The sequence below is a fragment of the Mauremys reevesii genome, linkage group 2 (genome assembly GCF_016161935.1).
Source record: "Mauremys reevesii isolate NIE-2019 linkage group 2, ASM1616193v1, whole genome shotgun sequence".
Lineage (NCBI taxonomy): Eukaryota > Metazoa > Chordata > Testudines > Geoemydidae > Mauremys > Mauremys reevesii.
Genome location: NC_052624.1, coordinates 75,462,047 through 75,484,798, shown reverse-complemented (window position 1 = coordinate 75,484,798; position 22,752 = coordinate 75,462,047). Strand labels below are relative to the sequence as shown.

The window sequence follows — 22,752 nt, the reverse complement described above, 5'->3', positions numbered from 1 at the left end:
AAAACTAAAATCGAAGAAAATTTATGTGTGATCAAAGAAAAAGAAGAATATTGGCAACAAATATTAGAGAGTGTCTGATTGCTTTAGTAAGAGTTCTCAGTGGGCAAAATTTAGCATTCCGTGATGGCTAAATGGTAGAAATGAAAAAAATTATACACTCCAGGTTATGGAAATCTTGTAAAATTTGTTGAATACCTAGCTTTGTTTGATCCAGTCAGGAAGGAGCATCTACGTAAAATAACTGATCATGAAACACAGGTTCATTACTTAGGAAAAAAATATGCAGATGAACTGATTCAAATCCTAGCAAATGCCATTAAAAAGAAAATTATAGAAGCTGCCCATTCTGCAAAATACTTTTCAATAATACTGGACTGTACACCAGATGTGAATCATGTTGAACAAATGAGGACGATCATTCGTTTTGCGGATATGGAAAAGTCTACAGATGAAGATAATGTTGAAGTGCTCATAAAGGAACATTTTTTGGGTTTCATACCACTGAAGGAGATGACTGGAGAATTTATGACAAACTATTCTACAAGAGCTTGAAACAATGTCATTATCTGTTGAAAACTTACAAGGCCAAGGCTATGATAATGGGAGTAATATGAACGGTAAATACAGTGGTGTGCAAAGGAGAATGATGGAAATCAATCCTAGGGCCTTTTTCATTCCTTGCACTACGCATTCTCTGAATTTGGTTGTCAATGATGCTGCTAGAAGGCAAGTTTCTTTGACCTGGTGCAATATGTTTTTTCTCAGGCTCAACATGCCGTTGGGAGATTCTGACTCACCATGTGAATTCTCTAACTGTAAAACCACTTAGTCAGACAAGATGGGAGAGTCGCATTGATACTTTGAAGCCTCTTTGCTATGAACTTGGAAACATTTATGATGCCCTAATTGAAATTTCTGATACTATCTTTACTGGATTATCTGGCAATATGGCATGTTCAGATGCAGAAGCTCTTGCAAATGGCCTTTCCAAGTTCAAATTTGTGACTTCACTCATTTTGTGGTATAATATCCTTTTTGAGATTAACATCACCATTAAGCAGCTTCAGGAAAAGAACTTGAACATACATTCTGCTATCCAAAAACTGCAGCAAACTAAAAATATTCTGGAAGAATTCAGAAGTTATGAAGGGTTTGAAAGAACACTGGTAGATTCTCTCGAGCATGCTGAAGAAATAGACTTTCCGACAGAATTTGAACCAGAGCCAGTTCGTATTCTGCAAAAGAAACAGCAGTTTTCATATGAAAGACAAGACACATCCATTCAGAACCCAAAACAAAGGTTCAAAGTGAATTTCTACTTCGCAGTCCTTGATACTGCTAGTCACTTGGTTGATGAAAGATTTCAACAGATGCAGGAGCTAGAGTCAGTATTTGGCTTTCTAAATGATATCCACAGCTTGCAAAAGAAAACAGCAAAACAGATAAGAGAATTTTGTATAAAACTGGGGTTGGCATTGACTCATGAAAATTCAAAAGACACTGATGCTACAGATTTGTGTAGCAAGCTTCAGGCTTTTTCAAGACAAGTTAGGAAACATTCAACTCCTGAAGAAATACTGAAGTTTGTTTGTGAAAATAAACTCTCAGACAGTTTTCCAAACATTTTTATAGTTCTACACATTCTTTTAACTTTGCCAGTTTCCATAGCTAGGGGGGAACGTAGCGACTCAAAGTTAAAAAAAGTGATAAAAACATATCTGTGTTCAACAATGGTGCAAGAGAGACTTGTTGGACTTGCCACAATGTTAATAGAGCATGAAATCGCTGGAAAACTGGATCTAAAAGAACTAGTGACTAGTCACGTTTTAAGAGCAACAGAGTTTTTTATTCAGAGTGTTTTGTAAATACAGGTTAAAGTTCATTGAAGTGTTTTCTTATTTCTTTCTATATTGGATGTGGTGGTAATGGCAGTTAAAGCAGGATAGTGTAATAATTATTTTTATTACAAATCCAAAATCATCTAACATTTTTAATGCATTTTTATTTGAAATTGGACTGAAATATCATCTAGCTGTCATGTACAACTCTATTCTGAAAATTTCGTGTCTTTATTTTATCTGATCTCAGAAACATTGGTTGGACGGATAGACAAACCGAATAACTACGCCTCTGTTTAAAAACACTTAAAAAAACATTCAAAGGAAAAAAAGGGGCAAAATGTTTCCCAATTTATCAAAAACCTCAGCCTAGATCTGCCCTTGGGTCTTGGGGGTGGGGGCTCCGATTGCATGGTTCGCCTAGGGCGCCAGTTGCTGGCAGCTAATGTAGGGCTGCCCCTGGACAGAAGGGAGATCCCTTTTGGGCTGTACTCCTCCTCACACTCCTAGACTGGCTAGCTAAGTTTTAGAAAGGTAGCAGCCTAGACACTTCCTCACCCTAAAAACAAAGTGTGCTACTTTGCTTTACCCACAGAGCCCACAGTAACTTCCGATTCACAGAGCAAGAGACTAAGCAGGGGAAGTTACTTCAGACTGAGAGGAAAAAAAAGAGTGGGGGTGTTTTTAAATTTGTCATCATTTAAGTACTCAGTATTTCAAGATCACTACTTGAGGAAGTTAAGCCCTGTAAGAAAACACTACTTATACAAGGCTAATGAACATGCCCTTTTACAATCTATATATTGTCCTTCTAATTAATTGATTGAGGATACATTGGATTGGAATTATTATGATGTACTCTATGTAAATTCATAATAGCAGGAGTTCCAAGCAGTCACTTCAGAACCAATCCCGAGTGCACCCAACTCCCATTGACTTTTAGGCCGTACATTTGCATTTTAAGATGTTATTGTGAACATCCTGTCCCCTAAACCACATTCAAAGATGTCCCCAGATACATCTGGTGTGGCTCCAATGGCTGAGTGTTTGTGTGAGCACAATATTACATGGGCGCCTGTAATAGTCCGAGGTTGGGGCCGTGCCCTCTCAGGGGGGGGCGGGAGCCAGCCACCCCTCCACACTCTCTCTCAATCAGTCCGTTCTGTCTGGTGGTCTGGGGTTGCCCCCCTCAAGCACGGAACAGAAGGCACACGGTTGTTGCAATGAGTCCCCCAGCCCTCCGTCAGGGGAGGAGAGCAGACAGCAGTCCAGGCTCAGACCCTTCAGGCCCTTGAGCACACAAACACAATATAAGCCACCCCCATCATTCAGGGGGGGCAGGGGGAGTCTAGGCTCCGGTCCTGGGTCCCTGGCAGCTGAGCAGCACAAAGTCAGTAGGCCCCCAGCCCAGTCAGGGGCAGCAGCACAGGCAGCACAGGAGAGCTCAGATCCTGCAGGAGCTGCAGCAACAGCAGCAACACAAAGAGACCAAGCCTCCACCCTCAGGGCGGGCCAAAACACCAAACAGGCAGCTCTCAGCTCAGCCAGAGCAGCTGAGCACAGCAGTTCAGTCAGGGCTCAGGTCCTCAGGGGCTGAGCAGGGGAGCATCAAAGCCCCAGCAAGCCCCTAGGGTCAGGTGGGGGGGGGCAAAAGGTCCCAGGGGGGGGGCTCCTGTCCTCAGGAGCTGAGCTGAGCTGGCAGGCAGGCTGGCCCCGGGGCTCAGGTCAGGGCGGGCAATAAACAAGTTCAAGGGTCAGCAGTTTTTAGCAGGAGCAGGGGTAATAGTCAGTCAGGCAGGGCTCAGAGCCTTCCCTCAGAAGCAGTGATAAGAGATCAGATCAGAGCAGCCCCAAAGGCCCAGGGCCTTAATCAGGCACAACAGGCACAGTTCAAGGCAAGGCTCAGCTGAGCGGGAGCTGAGCTAGAGCCATAGTCTCAGGTAGGGTCCTTGTAGCCAGGCAGGAGGACCAGCCCCTGGGGCAGGGCCCCAGGCCCTTAGTCAGAGGGCAATAAACAATAGTCAAAGGCTCAGGTCCTCCTTGGCAGGCTGAGCAGTCACACCACCCTACAGGCTCAGGCCCCCAGTGTAGCAGGCACTGAGCAGGCTCTCTGCAGTGCAGGCTGGAGGTCCTGAGCTGGTAGTGGAGTGGGCCACCACCGTGGGTGGGGGGGGGGGGGGGCCCACCACCCCCACTGTGTCCCAGCCCCGGCCCTAACAGCAGCGTGGATCTGCTGCAGTCAGTGCAGATCCTGGCAGCTGACACCTGACATGGGCACGCCAGTGCCCTCAGCCCTCCCCAGCCCACCCCCTCCTCCCCATCCCTCCATCATCCTCTCCGGGCTCCTGCTCTCTCTGGCTCCGGGCTCTGGGGCTCCTGCTGTCGGCGGGCTCCTCGCTCGGGCTGCTCCTCCGGTGGCGGGCTCTCGGGCACTCGGCGGGGTCAGCAGGCGGGCGGGCAGGGGGGGGGGCCTCTCGGGCGCGGGGGTACGGGGCTCGGAGGAGCCGGGCTCGGCACGGTGTCGGGGGGCTGAGAGGATCGGGAGGTCCGGCCGGGGTCCCCGTCGGCCGGGGGAGGCCGGTCCGTCGAGGACCGGTCTCGCCGGGCAGGAGGCTCCGATAGGCTCGGGGGCGGGATACCGAGGAGGAGGCCTCCTCCTCCGGCGGGAGGGCTGCTGCGGAGGCTGAGGCGGGCCGGCCAGGCTTCTCTGCCGCTCCTGCTGGAAGAGCTGCTGCTTTTTCCCTTCTGCTGTCCCCCTTGACTTCGCCGCGTGGCAGGTTGTGGTGGTCCCCGCCCACTGAGGAGCTGCTCGGCCCACTGGGTCCTCTCGCCTGTTTCCAGGCCGCCTCACTACAGCGCCCCTGCACACTGTGGAGCCCAACTCCATTGCAGCTCCCTGTATGTTGTCATAGGGGCTGGGGAGAGGGCAGAGGCTACTGAATTCACCAGTCAGTCAGTCACTGACCCTGGCAGAATTCACAAAAGCTACTGCAGCCTCAGAATTGCAGTACAAGTCACAGCTGCAGAATGTCTGCTGCCATTCCATGGAGTGATGGGGAAGCAGCACTTATCCACACACTTAAGCAGAGAGCCCAGCCTGGCCACTCAGGTGGAGCCCTGGGGCCCAGGATTTAGGATTAAATGAATGTAATTAGTCAGGATAAAATTAAAATGTGTAAAACATATGATCGTCTTTGTTTTAGTGCTTGTCTTATTCAGAAGCTTTCAATTTGCACAAATACAGTATCAAGGTAGCAATTTAATGACTGGATCCCATGAGTCATCAGGCTCAGGTGGAATTTCATGAAGTGGCCCTTTATTTCCAAGTCTTCAAAGCTGGTTTGTTAGTTTTTTGTTTTTCCCTCCAAAGAGACCCAATTATCCTAGAAAACTGCAAATCCCTGCAGTATCTTGTCATGTATAAAGGAAAGAAGAACATCATTTTTGTAAAGTGTTGCTTTGGGAGATAACATTGTGGGGAAGAATGGAGCTGAAAGCAAGTTTAGTTTACTGTACCTCTATTGCCAATGTATATCCAAAACAAAGGGTTCAAGTTACCACCTGCTTCTTAAATCCAAATTCACCACAGTTTAAAATCTTCCATTCATTATTCTTGGTGAAGACACACACACACAATTTTGGAGCAGGTGTCTTTTGGTTAATTTGCAGTAAAGTAACTGCATCTTATATGGTTAGGTGATGTACTTACCCTGCAATGAATTAATTTATGAAATAGGAATCCATATTAAAGTTTGGACACTGCATAAAATAAATGTGTCTTTGGGCTAACAATCCCCTCAGGAGACAATTTCTGGAGTATAGGGAAAAAACCCATTTAATTTGAGATATGCTGGCATCTTGCCCTCCCAAAGGAAGGCATTAACAATTTACACTGGAAGCAGACCCAGGACTGTATTTCTTCTGACCAACCACAAATGGCATGGGTCTAGTTCAGGGGTAGGCAACCTATGGCACGAGTGCCAGAGGCGGCACACAAGCTGATTTTCAGTGGCACTCACACTGCCCAGGAACTGGTCACCAGTCTAGGGGGATCTGCATTTTAAATTTAATTTTAAATGAAGCTTCTTAAACATTTAAAAAACCTTATTTACTTTATATACAACAAGAGCTTAGTTATATATTATAGACTTATAGAAAGAGACCTTCTAAAAACGTTAACATTACTGGCACGCCAAACTTTAATCAGAGTGAATAAATGAAGACTCGGCATACCACTTCTGAAAGGATGCCGACCCCTAGTCTAATTAATTCATAGGTCATATCATAAAGCTCTTCTAGTACCACTGTGCAAAACAAGGGGGACTCCAAGCATTTGCATGTGTCCCCTGCCCCTACTTCTTCCCTCTGAAGTTCTTCTGTCATGGAGGTGGGCTGCCATATTGGTCTACACCTAAACAATCTTATCTGTAAAGCAGGTTGAAAACTTCTCACAGCAACGAACACTTGGCTCTATAAACAAGTGGAGACATCTAGGTGGTAGACAACTTGACATATCAGAGATCAGTTCTGTTGATCTGCAAGCTACTACCTTGCCTGATTCTGCTGCTAATAGATAAAACTAATGGAGGCAGTGATCAAAATGATCCAAATTGATGGCAGCTGTCTTACCTTTGACTACATTCATGCCAAATGTAATTTAGAAAATAAAACCTCTAAACACATCAAGATACTAAAATGTTGGATTATTTTACAGCAGTACTGTAACAGTGTTATAATTGTAAAGGCAAGTGCTGCTCATGAAACTTGAAAATATAAAAGCTATTTGTACATAATCCTAGTTCTACAGACCAGTATTGCTACAGCAAGCTATTTCTCATGGCAACACACAGGAAAGTCATGGCAAAAAGTAATACTCTAACTCTTACATTTTAATAGTCACGGCACACAATATTTTAATTAATAGCAAGTTTGTCATGTGAAAGTAAAATATCCTTTATATTACAATAAAATGGTTTAAAACCGTTTAATGATCTTTAAGTATAAAAATAATATATTAGACACATACTACAATAAATTATAATACTTCATGAAGGAGTCATGGTGAGTAGCAGCTGGTTGAGGTAACAAAGGCTTCTAGGTTTTTTTTTGTTTTCCTTAAAGTGTCTTTGTTATGGAAGTCTTGACTGTAACAAATATACTGCCATTTCTACTAGGGATTGCTCAAACTAGGATCTGGATTTCAGTTAGCCAGGAATTACAGCAGCATTCAGATTTTTAATTGCTACCTGCCCAAGATTTACTGTGAACAGGATAAACGACTAATAGAAAGGATTTAATAAGAGAAGGTTGGACTGGCATGCAATTTAAAATAGTTCACACAAATACACTGCAGCACTATGTCCCCCTCTAGTGGCTAGACCATATATGCGTTTATGAGTCTGCTGCTGCCTCTGAGTCCATCACTTGGTCCTTTAGCTCAAAAAGTGCAGGCTCAGGCTTTCAGATCCAGAGGTTCTAGGTTCAAGCCCTATAGATGATTCAACAAGAGTCCTTTATGGCTTACCTACAGAGCCAGGTCCATTAGCTCAGAGGCCAGAGTCAAAACTCCATATGGGGTCTAGCCACTACAGGGGGACAAAGAGCCACATTGTATTATAGCATGTGTAACAAGTACACATTTCCATTCTTGGAAAATAAGACATTGGATAGACCAATGACTAAAAGGAAATGAGTTAAAGGAACCATGATGGTTGGGCAAATAAAGCCTGACAGTGTACTACACAATATGGATATTCCTGCTGGTTAGTCCACATAGTAAGAGTAGCAATAACTTCACAGTGAATTTGCTCCTCCGGTCTTTTGAGTGAGAAAGTGGGTATTGCAGTCTAGGAATAGGAAGAAATGAAAATGAAGATAGAAGGATCTCCAAGGTACACCCTACCTAGTCTGGGTGTGAGGAAAGGGGTTTTGCAGTAGACCAAGCTTTAGATGAATTATGTGACAACAGCCAGTGTCAGGAACATGGATAGATGTTAATTATAAATAAAAAAGGAAGTGTGAAAGCACATTATAGTTCCTTAGCTACAATTATGGAGTACATCAATGTCTTCTTCTCTCTTGCACAAAGTAAACAATAAAAAAACCCCAAACAAACGCAGCAACAACAAAGATTGTGCATACTTACCATCGTGGTCCATGGCACCTGGGGAATCCTAGTGTAGGTCATTGTCATGTAGATGATTAAAAAGAAGACCGTAAGAACCCAGTAAAATACGGCTACAAACATCACCCAGCCGAAAGCAGGATACAGGAAATACTCTGTTCCAGCGATCAGTGTCCATACCAGCAGCCCTAGCACCTGTAAAGATTGTAGAGGGAAAAAACCATCATACAGATTTAGAACACACACACACACACTTTAGAAATGTGGTTTTCAAGTAAACATCCCTAAGGACCTTTGAGTCAACACTGTACAGTGGAAAAGGCATTGCCCATCTCTTTTATGCAACAATAAAGAGCTCTAATTAAGAGATGTATTGGACTGGATGTTGTGTAGTAGAAATATGGGCACAAACATCCTTTAAAGAAGGCATGAGTCAATGTGATTTTGTAGCTATTGAAGAGATGGTTCATTTCTTTCTGAATTGCTCCTTTCAATAAAATTGGGGGATGGGGAAGGGAGAGAGCGGAGGAGGCAGGGAAATGGAACATAATTGAAGTCACGCCTGGCAATAATTAAAATAATGGAAAGGAGTAAAATTCTCAAAGTATTTTATGGAACTGAAGAGACTAAAACCTGAGTAGGCTGATGTGTGATATTTGCCAGAATAGGGAAAAGGAGATAGACTGACATTCCTGCACAGAAATAATGGGAGACAGCATTACGGTGAATGTTAGTAACTGTGTTTGAATACTAGCTTATTAGCTATAGTGCACCAATGTACGTTTTGTTATAGTAGCAATATCAGTGAAGTGACATTTCTTATATTGAGATTTCTTCCATTTATACATTTTTGTGAGTTGCCCATAAATTATAAAACCTCAAGTATAGAGAAGAATATAATTTTAAGTTCTTCACAATGGTAAATAATTGATTTCAGCAGGGCCAGAATCTGGACTTAAATTTCTTATATTTTAAAAGAAAAGAATTTTGATTTCTTCCCTGTTCCACACCACTCAGATTCCCCTGCAAGTCACCTAATAGGGAGAAATGGAACAAGATGATGGTTCTCCTGCCTATTGCATATTTATACAATTGGGAAAAATGCAGAAGAATCAGATAGTTTTGCCACGGTTTCACTTCCATCAGGTTTGTTCCTGCTCTAATGCAATTAAGTGGCCACACTCCCACTGACTTCAATGGTGCAGGATTGAGTCCATAAAATCACTTGGATCGTGTGATGTGGTCTGGATGGAAGCTGGAGTCATGTAGGTAAGTATAGCGGTCAGCAGGTTTCCAGTATAGGGTGCTGTTTATGTGACCATCGTTTCTTAGCACTGTAGTGTCCAGGAAGTGGATCTCTTGTGTGGACTGCTCCAGGCTGAGGTTAATGGTGGGATGGAAATTGTTGAAGTCATGGTGAAATTCCTCAAGGGCTTCTTTTCCATGGGTCCAGATGATGAAGATGTCATCAATGTAGAGCGAGTAGGGGCGTTAGGGGACGAGAGCTGAGGAAGCATTGTTCTAAGTCAGCCATAAAAATGTTGGCATACTGTGGGGCCATGCAGGTGTCCATGGTAGTGCTACTGACTTGAAGGTATATATTGTCCCCAAATGTGAAATAGTTGTGGGTGAGAACAAAGTCACAAAATTCAGCCACCAGGTTTGTCGTAACATTATTGGGGATACTGTTTCTGACGGCTTGTAGTCCATCTCTGTGTGGAATGTTGGTGCAGACGGCATCTACATCCATAGTGGCTTTTAAATAAGTACTGTACTTAGTCCTGGAATATATCTCTAAGAAAGATATAACAACCTGTGATTAGCATCTACCACCACTGGAGGTCAGCATTGCCCAACAAACATTTCAAGCAGCATTAACAGAATAGTTCTAGATCTGTTTCTATAGGGTGACCAGCTAGCAACTGTGAAAAAACGGTGTGTGTGTGTGTGTGTGTGTGTGTGTGTGTGTGTGTGTGTGTGTGTGTGTGTGTGTGTGTGTGTGTGTGTGTGTGTGTGTGTAAAATAGGCCCCATATAAGAAAAAAAGTCCCAAAGAACAGGACTGTCCCTATAAAAATGGGACATCTGGTCACCCTATATTGTTATCCTTTTATAAATGTTACCAGCTGAATATCAAGGTTTCAGATAGTTCTTTATACTTCTAGTTCTGACAACATTCTACAAGCTGCAGCAACTCAGTTATCTAATGCCTCAAGTTGCACAAACTACGATTGATTACATTAATACCAACAATCAAATGCTAATACAGCAACCACTTTAAAAATCTGTTTAGCCAATTAAATTTCATTATCAGCTTCTCTTTCTTGGGGTACAAAATGTATTTTTGTGTCTAGTCATCACTTTATTCAAAATTTATTACCTAGAAAAGTTATATCAATAAATAATTGTGATATAGGTTTAACAAGTAATTGTCTGAACCCCATTTTAACATGGACCTAATTATTGGCAACATACCAAGAACAAAAACATTGAGGAAGAGACCAAAAACACCTGATAAGAGTACAGCATTATCTACTTGCCAAAAGCGTGTTAGTTTCTGACAGCTTTTAAAATAGGCACTAGGCACCTAAGAACAATCATGGATCACACCTTAAGTCTCATTTTAAAGCACTTGCATCCCATTTTTAGGCATCACTGATCTGCAAAATGCCCCATAGCTGCTGCCTAACCCTGTAGATGCCTGTGCTTCTGCCTCTGGGCATGTGCGCTGCTGCCCGGGCCAGCACCCCCAGGGAGGGCCACCTATCAGCGCTTCGGGGGCCCCGGCCAACCAGCTTCTATCTCTGAGAGGGATGAAGCTTAGCACATTCCCCTCCAATTGGCATCTTTATTGCTTAGCTGCTTAGGCAGCTCCCCAACAAACATGCTGATTTTACAGATCTTGTTCTAAGGTGCCTATCTCTCTCGATTCATTGTACAGCAGTCTAGGCACCTAACTCAGGCTTTGTGGATCACAGTGTTCTTGCAATTTTCTAGGCACCACAATGCTCAGCAAATGTCGAAGTCCCTTTGCAGATTTGGGCCTTACTGCTTTTTGCATATTTTTGTTTCTTACAAAAAAATTTCCTAAGGCCTAATTCAACAAACATAGGATGACCAATAATGGGACCCCCATTTTCTACAGGAAATCATTTGTGCTATGGTTAAAAAAAAAAAGACACACAAACAGTAAATTATTTAAAAAACTTCTTTCAGGTTATCGAGGATGTTAATCTTATACAATCACAAAATGCACCTAGCAAAACATATTAGCTAGTTTGTATTCTTTTTTGGCTGATCACTGTTTTTCCAGCAGTATTTTTAATAGATATTACTCACTTCTCTCAGGAACGTGTGCATTTTAATACTTGTTTGGCATGCATTTCAAAGAATGGATTTTGAATTTGTATTTTATTATTCCTTTGCTAGTCCCCATCAGTGGCAAGGCAATTTGTTTAAGTAGTAATTAAGATTCAGAACAGATATTATTCCAGGAAACTTGTAAGAGATACACTCTAAAAGGTTATTTGTTCATATTATTCAGAATGACAATAATTAAGTATTGGAGTATATTTAACATTTTTAATTGGACCAGGAGACGGTTACTGTATATTATAGGAGCTGACAGACTGAAATAGTATTTCAGAGGTCTAGATTAGAACTAAAAGGTCAGACCATTTCATGGTCACTGACTCACACTGGGAACCATAACTCTGTTTTGTTAAGTTATACAGCAAATGGGTTTACTGCAGATGTAGATTGGTACTGTAAATTGGTTGAGTTCATAGTGGCAGTCAGCATTTAGCAAAACAACATCTAAGAAGTCAAAACAACATAGATGTCTAGGATAGAGAGACTAGAACAAGCCCTTTCATTGTTACCCATCTTCATATTGAGCTCAGCATGCAAAGTAGTTAAGAGTTTCCACAATGATGAGAGCCTGTCTCATAATATTCTGTTTGTCCCTGACATTGGGCCACTTGTTCTTTCAGTGGACTGGTTAGAAAATGGCTGCACTCATGCATCTGCTAAAGCACAGAATGCTTTGCTTTTGTAGTTCCTCCTGCAGACTAGATAACAAATCTCAGCTGGGGAGAGCTGGACTATCCTCAAACGCTATCTCATATGTCAGGAGTACAGAATTTCACCAATAACAGATAGGTACCATAAAGAAGAGGATAGCAACCAAGGCACCTAGGGGGCCTTTTCACATTGCTTAATTCAGCGTGTATGTAATAATATAGGACTGAACTACTTCAGATGCACTGTGAGACAGGGGGCTGAAAGCTCCATACTTGAGAACGCCGCAGATTATGACCAGATACTCTGGAGTGTAATATTAGCTAAATATTTGCTTTAAATTTAGAAATTAATAATACAGAATAACAGGCTTATTTATAATTGTATAACAACTCTGGGATCCTGAAGCAAAAAAGAATTCTGAAAAAAGTTAGCAAGAAAAGAAGAAACCAATGCACGTGTGAGCTAGCGAGAGAGGCTACGGGCTGTAAAGGGTAAGTGCTTTGTGAGTTTGGTCTTGTTTTGCCAGTTCTAATAAGGTGTAGGGATTTTGCTCTGCAGTACATCATATGGGCAGGTAATTCTTCCTCAATGTGCATTAAGGTCTAGGATTTTACCTAGGATCTCAATGTTGTGACAGTTTAGCTGTTCCCTGGTTAAGTACCTCCATTACTTGCATGCATTAAACAAACATACAGTATTAATATATTTTGTAAGTACCAAACAGATACCATAAGGAGGAAAGGACTTTGTGACAAGGCCAACATTTTCAAACTTGGGTCTCTAAAATTAGGCACCTATGTACTTATCCCTAAATGAGTGTCCTGATTTTCTGTACCTTCAGCGCCTGCTGAAGTCACCACCTCATTAAGGCCTGGTCTACACTATGCGTTTATACCGAATTTAGCAGCGTTAAACCGAATTAACCTTGCACCCGTCCACACAACAAAACCCTTTATTTCGATATAAAGGGCTCTTAATACTGATATCTGTACTCCTCCCTGACGAGGGGAGTAGCACTGAAATCGGTATTGCTATGTCAGATTAGGGTTAGTGTGGCCACAATTCGATGGTGTTGGCCTCCGGGCGCTATCCCACAGTGCACCATTGTGACCGCTCTGGACAGCAATCTGAACTCGGATGCACTGGCCAGGTAGACAGGAAAAGCCCCGCGAACTTTTGAATTTCATTTCCTGTTTGCCCAGCGTGGAGCGCTGATCAGCATGGACTGTACGGGAGATACTGGATCTGATCACTTTATGGGGAGACAAATCTGTTCTATCAAAGCTCCGTTCTAGAAGACGAAATGCCAAAGCATTTGAAAAAATCTCCCGACAGAGGCCACAGCAGGGACTCAACACAGTGCTGCGTAACAAGCGTAATGGAAAGCGAAAGAATCAAATGGACGCTCATGGAGGGAGGGCCGGAGGGGGGACTGAAGACTCCAGCTATCCCACAGTCCCCGCAGTCTCCAAAAAGCATTTGCATTCTTGGCTGAGCTCCCAATGCCTGAAGGATCAAAAACATTGTCCTGGTTGGTTCAGGGTATGTGTCGTCAATTTACCCCGCTCACCCCCTGTGAAAGAAAAGGGAAAAAATAGTTTCTCGCCTTTTTTCAATGTCATCGTATGTCTACTGCATGCTGCTGGTAGATGCGGTACTGCAGCGCTGAACAGCAGCCTTCCCTCCCCTTCCTTTCCTGATGGCAGACAGTACAAAAGGCTTGGAAACCGTCATCATCATCCCGTGAGTGCTCCTGGCTGGCCTCGGTGAGGTCGGCCGGGGGCGCCTGGGCAAAAATGGGAATGACTCCTGGTCATTCCCTTCTTTAAGCTTCTCCTGGAGAGGCAGATGGTGCAAAAGGCTTGGTAACTGTCCTCATCATAGCAGCAGGAGGTTGAGCTCCTCCCCCACCCCCTTTCATGTCTAATCAAGATTCTGTCCTGCCTGGACTATCACAGCAGCTGGAGGCTGCCTCCCCCTCATTTTATCTCACTAAAAAGTCAGTGTTTCTTATTCCCACATTCTTTATTACTTCATCACACAAATGGGGGGGGGGGACACTGCCACGGTAGCCCAGGAGGGGTGTGGGAGGAGGGAAGCAACGGATGGGGTTGTTGCAGGGGCACCCCCTAGAATGGAATGCAGCTCATCATTTCTGCGGGATATCTGGGGCTCTGACCCGGAGCGGCTGTGCTCTCTGGTTGTCTAGTAGACTTGCCCCATATTCTAGGCAGGACTGACTATTTTTAGACAAAACATAAAGAAGGGAATGACCTGGGGAATCATTCCCATTTTTGTCCATGCGCCCCTGGCCGACTTCAGTGAGGCCAGCCAGGAGCACCCATGACAACAGCAGACGGTACAAAAGGACTGGTAACCGTCATCGCCAATTTCCAAAGCAGCAGATGGTGCAATAGGGCTGGTAACCGTCTCTGCTACCTTGCAAAGGCAAATGAATGCTGCTGTGTAGCACTGCAGTACTGCCTCTGTCAGCAGCATCCAGTATACATATGGTGACAGTGACAAAAGGCTAAACGGGCTGCATGGTTGCCATGCTATGGCATCTGCCAGGGCAATCCAGGGAAAAAAGGGCGCGAAATGATGGTCTGCCGTTGCTTTCACGGAGGAAGGATTGAGTGACGACATTTACCCAGAATCACCCGCGATACTGTTTTTGCCCCATCATGCATTGGGATCTCAACCCAGAATTCCAATGGGCGGGAGAGACTGCGGGAATTATGGGATAGCTACCCACAGTGCAACACTCCGGAAATCGACGCTAGCCTCGGTACATGGACGCACACCGCCGAATTAATGTGCTTAGTGTGGCCGTGTGCACTCGACTTTATACAATCTGTTTTTAAAAACCGGTTTCTGTAAAATCGGAATAATCCCGTAGTGTAGACATACCCTAAATCAGACAACTTTAGGCACCTAAGTATGAAGATTCTGACCCACTTTTTAAATGAAAAGTTTTGTAGCACTGTTGGTATAACAAGCAGCTAGTCATATGTCATGGGTGCCATCAAGGACGAAACTATGTATGAGTTAGAACTTGGATGGCTAAATCTGGCTGTTTACAGCTATACTGGAAATATGAGACTGAATCTGTGCATATGAGAGAGAGAGAGAGAGCGCGAGCGCGCACGCACAATCACAACAGCAAACTTACTAAAAAGCAAGAAGTGGATTATGTGAATGTACCATCCTTGAACTGCCCTATGACACCCATGTTACAAACACTGTAATGCTCCACTTTAAAACTGGTATCTTCCATGGTTTGTAGTGTTGTAGCTGTGTTGGTCCCAAGATATGAGAAAGACAAGGTAGGAGAGGAAATATCATTTATTGGACCAAACTTCTGTTGGTGAGCCCTGAAGACAACCTCTGTGAAGCCTGAAAGCTTCTCCTTTCCATCAACAGAAGTTGGTCCAGTAAAAGATCTCTCACCCACCTTGTCTCTCTCACTAAAATGGATGTCATTTCCCTTTTGCATTCACTTGTTGGCTCAGCAATGTAATTTAAAATCGCTGTTCAGACACCCTAAAAAAAACAACCCACAACACACACCAACCACAATCCCCTCTCCCCCTCACCCAAAAAAACCCCACTCATCATAGCAGAGAGACAATGAGGGGAAAGTCCAGATTTCACCCAGTTTCATAAAATGAAAAGCGTGGCACAGTTGCCTGAAACTTATCACACTTTTCCATCCCAGAAGTGCATCCAAGGGATCCTTTAAGGGCTCCCATGTGCAGGTGCATTGTGGGATACATACAGGGTCAGCACTAGTATGGACAGAGGGCACAATGGAAAGAACCTGAAAGTGCTACCAGCAGGTCTGTTCATTTGGTGGAGGAGTGATTTCCTGCAGCTGCTAACATGCAAGAAACTTAGACATGGCCTGAATCTAGCAGGGAGGAAATGAGGCACCAGATCTCTTTCCTGAGACCAAATCTGCCAGCTGAGACACAGCAGGGGCAGCTGAAGCTAATCTGCCTCTCCCACTCCCCTTTCCTCTTCCCCAGGCTCCTTCCCCAGGGGTGCAGGAAGCCCTGGTAGCTCCTCCTCTTCCCCTTGTGGAGTGGTCACTCTCTCTCATCTTGGTTGCCCTGTGGCACCCTCAGTCCATATTTCTGGCCTTTGGGGAGGGGAGGACTAGAGAGTCTGAAGTCCATTGGGCCACTACATGGTGAGGAAAGACCACCAATTCTGCATTTTCAGTGACTTCCCTTATTTCGTGGTAAACATCCCACACAACCTGTATCCAACAGGGAGCATTTGATCTGATTTAAGAGTAGATTTCCTATCAATGTTAACAGAATGGGTCAGACATTGATACAAGACACCCCAAAACAAGACACCTTTGTCCTTTATTTTTCATAAAAGATGGGACACAGAAGGGGTACCTGTGACATTTGGGTGGTGGGGAGAGGCAGGTGTGTGCTAGAAATTGTATAATGTTTTTTTCCTGCAAAGCCAGAATATAATTCACATGTAGTTTTTTTCCTCAGAAACACTATTCAAATAGCTTCTCCAAGAAGAGTTTTTGAATCCAATTCCCACCATCCTCTTGGTACTATATGTAACAAAAACAACTTCTTGTTTAGCCACTAGAGGGAGCACAATCACTGCTCTTTCTTAAAAAAAGATTTTGGAACATTTTAGTATAGCACAGAAAGAGTGACAGTTTTTCTTTCCTCTGTTAAAAGAAAACACTCCTTTAAACACTAGAATTATTTTTATAAAAATTCAGAGCCAAGTCTTAGAATACCTGTAATATACAAGTGGCAGTTTACATGTATATATGTATGTATGACTCTTACTGTATGTAGATCAAAAAACTAGATACAACAGAATAAGGCCATATTCCCAATACTTAAGCGCCTAAGCCACCTGACTCCAGGAGACAGGCTCCTGTCTGTGGATTGCTAAGCGGGAACAAGCACTTCCCACAGCCCTTAAGTGATTTCATGAGAGGATCAGGGCTTAAGATACACCCCTCTGGCTGGCATCTCCCATCAGGTAGCTTAAATGGCTCCCCACCTACAGTGCTGGCTTTTGTGGATTGCATTCTAAGGCACCCTATCTTGCCCCACTCAGTGTATAGGGAGGCTAGGTGCCTAACTCAGGCTTTGTGGATCACAGTTTTGTTCCTGTGATTTTCTAGGTGTCGGAAAGTTAGGTATTTCAGTGCTGAGCATCATAGCACTTAAGTCCCCTCGTGGAACTGGATATATCCCGTATGGGCAGTCTTTCATCCACATTTCCTCATGGTAGCATGAGATTATATATAATCTCCCTTGCGAAAATGTGGATGAAAGACTGTCCATACTGGATAAATGAACCAGAGATCAATCTAGAGATTGATCAAGTCATTATCTTGGAGAAAAGAGCTTTCAGGAATTAAACTAAGTACAGTAAAAACCACGTGATCAAATACCAGAGGGAAAATTTCTTAAATCTATTTTAAGGATACATTTAATTTAAACTTCTTTTGGAGCAGTGTCAGAGTTCCAGAGTCAATTATATGACAGAGAGATATTTTCCTAATCAGCTACAGTGATGCAATTGCTCAGCCTATCCATCTTCTGTTCTAAGTCTCATACAAATCAGTCTATTGTTAAATGTGAAATTTAATACAAGTACTTCACAGTACAAAAAGTACTGTAAATCAGTCCCTCCTCACCAGCCAATCAGCATTCAGTATGCATCAAAATCCTGAAGCAATTACTTTTGCTGAGGGGAGTGGGGTGTCTCAGAGCTTTCTGCAATGGGGGGTCTCTTGATTAGCTACTTAACAAGCTGGTTGTCCTCTTGGGGGAACAGCCCTGTATATAAAATTAATAATTCTACATACAAAACAGAAAGTCACTCCCAATCATATATAGTATTTTAAGTATTCACCCAAAGGACCATAAAAAGTCACTTGCCTTAGATTATAAGCTTTTTTGGAGACAGGGACCGGGTCTTCCTAATGAGGCTCAAGCTTTGCATCAGGGCATGACACGTCCCCGCTACTTCAGAAAAGTCTTGTTGCACCTCTGCATCAAAGGGGGGGGGACCATCAGCCTCCCACCCCCAGCCATAGACACTAATATAAATTCACTTGAGCGTCTTTGCCAAGTCACCATCTCTCCTTCCGGAGCAAGCTCAGAAGTGGAGGAGATGGCAGCTCAGGGTTTCTGGGAAATAGCTGAGTATGGCGGGGAGGTGACCCAGGAGCTGGAGCCCCTAATCTGGCTGGTCACTGACAGCTTCAATTACTGCTTTTTACCCATCTTCAAGGGCTGGCCTGGGGTGAGAGACTGGGTGGGACTCGTTTCCCTCATCACCCCTCCCACCAGAGAGACCTCCCAGACCAGACTCCCTGTCTCCCAGAACCCTGCACTGTTTGAAAGAGGGCTACGTTAATGTGAACTAGCTACCTTTTAGTTCCCTCCAGCAGCATTCACACAGGGCAGTTAGCGTGCACCACTTTGGTGAGCTCTGCAGATCACACCATGAGGCGGTGTAGACAAGACCTTAGATAACATTGCAATATTAATTATTAATATTTAGATAGGACACTCGTGCCTCTTTTCAAAATAAAGAATAAGGCCTGGTCTCTACCCCAAAGAGCTCAATATCCAGCAAAATATTTTTCCAGTTGGGGCGCATAAAGAATGGGTCCTCACAGATCATTTAGATTTGACAGCAGTTCATTTTCTAATATAGAAGGCTAAACTGCAGATGACTGATTACAAGTGAATTGATATTGCCATCAACAACACGCTCATCTATGACGCGTTTGAATGCAAAAAGCAAGAGGGATGGGGTGGAATGTGGTGGAATGTTGCTGATGAATAACGGTCAACTTCATAGGGAAAAGCACTATTCTTCCCCATTCTCCCTCTGGAAGGGCACTTGGTGGTAGAACATTTAGAATGCTGTAGCCTCCATCCCCATTTATCTCTAAACCTGACCTTATTACAAGGTGATTGTCTGGTCCATTCGCTAACGATCATGACAGATGTGAATGAAAGGAATAGTGCCTCCTCCCTTTTCCTTCCACCTCCATGGTGGGTCGCTATGGGAATTACAACTCCCCTCCCCCATCTCACATTTGTAGATTACTTAACAAGGAGAAGGTGCTTAATCTTATTGATTTAGAGTTCAGCTTTTAGTGTAGCTACATTTTCCTGACACACTTGGGTGAAACGGCATTAGTAAGGCAAATATTGTGGGCTGCACCTCATGACAGGAATTCCAGTGAATAACTCCTGAAAACTAAAAGTAACCTGTTATGCTTTGCTTTTTAGTGGCAGAGAAACAAATTTAAAGCAAGACAGGGATATTAGACCCAAAAATAAATAAAAATTTCAGCACAGTTACCTTGTGCTGAAATTCTCTCCTTAGTGTTTCCAAAAGGTAGATTTTAAAGATTTTTACACACACACACACACACACCCCGGGGGTCGGCAACCTTTCAGAAGTAGTGTGCCAAGTCTTCATTTATTCACTCAAATTTAAGGTTTTGTGTGCCGGTAATACATTTTAACGTTTTTAGAAGGTCTCTTTCTATAAGTCTATAATATATAACTAAACTATTGTTGTATGTAAAGTAAATAAGGTTTTCAAAATGTTTAAGAAGCTTCATTTAAAAATTAAATTAAAATGCAGAGCGCCCCAGACCGGTGGCCAGGACCCGGGCAGTGTGAATGCCACTGAAAATCAGCTCGCGTGCTGCCTTCGGTACGCGTGCCGTAGTTTGCCTACCCCTGCTCTATAGCATATTACATACATACGCCATATGTAAATATTTTAAAAGTGTTGTATTTGTACATACCATGGATGTGATTTTGATGGAAAAGAGCATGCAACAAAGATTTGGTACAAACAACTTCAGTCTCAAGAAAAATTGAGGGGGAAAAAGGCATTGTACATCAGAAAATTCAGGTTTAAAAAAAAAGTCAGATGAAGTAAAAAACAGCAGCAGCACCTGAATTTGTTTATTTTTAACATAGATCTCCAAAATGCATCATCATTTTAATTCCAAAGTTGTAGCTGGTTTCTCCAAAGAACAACACACATTATATTTCAATTTGGTGAGCTGACTAGTCATTACTCCCATCTTCAGTGACTTCAATCTATATCACATGATTTTGTTCAGGATCAGCTCTAATTCTTAGATATCTCCATGCAATACAAGCATAATGCATGTTTGAGGGTGATACATTGGTGGGCTCCATCAGCTCCTCACTGGCAGTGAGGGAAAGAGCTCACACAGCTGCTTCACTGCAATAGTAGTGACAGTGGACATTCAATGGCTAGCTGAAAACCCTTTACTTGCAAGCTAGGTGACGGCCAACATTGATATTTAAGCCACTGCCTTTTATTAGCTTGGCCAGTGTGGGAACATCATTGGCAAAAGGTCCAGGTGTAACAAAAAAGAAGAACCGCACAAGCAACTTGTAAAAATTCCACATTTAACTCTCATTTTGAGATTTGGATTTGGAGTGGAGTTTGGATAGAAATTTATTTTTTTTCACATTTAGAAAGAGTCCCTTGCCATACAAAGTTTGAGTTCTCACATTGGAAACAAAAAGGTTTTTAGTCTCAGCTGGAACTGCTGAGAAAGATGACCTGAAGATTAAATAAAAGATAGGATAGGTGTAATGTACCAGCTTTGTGTGTCTGACTAAGTGTATAATGTTTTTCTAGTACTGGCCCACAGAGAAGATATAGAGGTTTCTACTGGAGCAGTATTAGGGCCTAAGGTCACGTGGTAGAGGCTGTACTTCTGGAGATGAAGACCAGGGTTCTGGTCCAAGATCCCTGGGTGTACATCTGTGATGCACACAAATTCTGTGCATGTAGTCTGCAACACAGATTCATTACAGAGTTTTCTAGAGGCTTTCAGAAGCGTGTTGGGAGTGAATTCCCCTAACACTGCCAATGGAAAAATTGGATGGTTTATAAAAATTTGTTAAAATAAATTAAATTACTGGTGGCAAATTGTGTGTGCAAGCAGGGTCTAAATTGGGGGTAGGGAAGGTTAAAATTGCAACTTACTCTCTTTTAAGGAAATAGGATAATGTGCTTTTGGCAGCATGTGGCTTTTACAAAATTTGGAATATTAAAAGTATTCAGTTCCTGTTTGTTGAGGGAATATGGCAAACTTTATTAAATGTGTATAACTGGAAAGGACTAACAGTTACCTAGATGTGTTCTTTTACCTTGATCTTGTCCCTCCTAATTACATCTGGCTGTTGGCAGTCATCCCCATCCCCCTCTTCCTTGTTAAGAGCCTAGGCTATAAAACGCATCTTTCCTCTCCATCCCACCCCCATATGCATATTCAGGATACTGAATTCCCATTGGGATGTAAATTACAACTGCATTCTTAATTAGGTGGTGGAAATTGGTTTAGATTATTTTAAAGATTTTGTATATACTACAAGAAAAGCTGGCTCCCCCTGCTCCCTATTCCACTTATTCGGATGATAAATTGAGAAATAACTACAGCAATAATACTTCTTCCCCTCTCTAATCCCCTTCCTCCCCACTATATTCTTCCAACAATAGTTATTTTGGATCTCTCTCTCTTTGCAGTAGTTTTGCCATTAAGTGTTTGTATATACATTAGCGCAGTTATTTTTAAAAGAATTCCTAACAATGGTGGTTTGTGACTGAAGACCTGAGCTTTATTTATGCAATCAACTTTGTTTAAACAATATTTAAAAAAATTTCTTCAAGAGAACAATGCTCTATACAGCTGCTTTATTAATAAAGTCACTGATTCTTTGTTATTTTTAAATCTCCACCTTCCTGTTAGGCCATGTAAACAGAGATGCCTATATTTAGCAGAAACCAGTATTGTTTCATGGATCTCAACAGTTCTTAATATAGGAAAACCTTTACAAATATTTTATGGGAATAACTGTTCTTTTTCTACCCCTACAAAGCTGTCTATGACATAATGGAAAATTAAAAGCAAGTATCTGCTAATGAAGCCTATCATTGTATTCTACCTTTAAAATATGACTTGTTTAGAATAATTTGTTAATCACACTTTAAAAAGCAAAGTAAATACAAAGATCTTTCCATTTCCAGATCGTCTATCTCTCTATCTGACCCATAGACAGACTTGCTGTCCCAAGCAAAAGGAAATCACATCACCCCCAAAGCTCAATCATAGTTCCCCTTGTAAAAATAAGCTAGTTTTATATGTAAAGGGAGAGAACAAATGTGAAAGCGAGTCTGGATATGGGCCTATTCCTGCCTATCTAGGTACTTATATATGCCCCTATAACTGAAATATCTGAGCATTTATGGATCTATTCTCATAACACTCCATGAAGACAAGATTAGGACAAGCATTAAATACTTGCCACTCAAATGTGACACCATGCTCATGATGCTTCAGGCTCAGGATTATAAGTCTTTACTGTCATCACTTATATTGCAATTCACGTGCCATAAAAAAACATAACTGAAAAATTATTTGCCATCACCTTTAAAGATTGTTTTCCTTCATGAAAACATTGAGGATTATTAAATGACAATGTAGAAAGGGTGAGGATGGGTGGCTTTGCTGTACACATTCTATATTTGTACTTGTTTTCCTGGAGTAATTTGGATTAATACATTTTAAGGACAGGAAGGGTCATTACAATAATTAGTTCTGCCTCCTACATTACACTGTCCAAAGAACCTCACCCAGTACTTTCTGAATCAAACTCATAAATTTTGTTTAAGATATAGCATGTATTTTAGAAAAAGATAT

General features: G+C 42.5%; 1 protein-coding gene across 1 annotated transcript in view; it reads right to left on the bottom strand.

Moving 5' to 3' along the window:
* Positions 1–22,752, bottom strand: part of CMTM8 (CKLF like MARVEL transmembrane domain containing 8) — a 49,722-nt gene that overhangs the window by 7,429 nt on the left and 19,541 nt on the right. Inside the window, exon 2 of the mRNA XM_039521799.1 lies at positions 7,984–8,157. Coding sequence (XP_039377733.1) covers positions 7,984–8,157 — 174 coding nt within the window. The remainder of the gene's footprint in view (positions 1–7,983; positions 8,158–22,752) is intronic.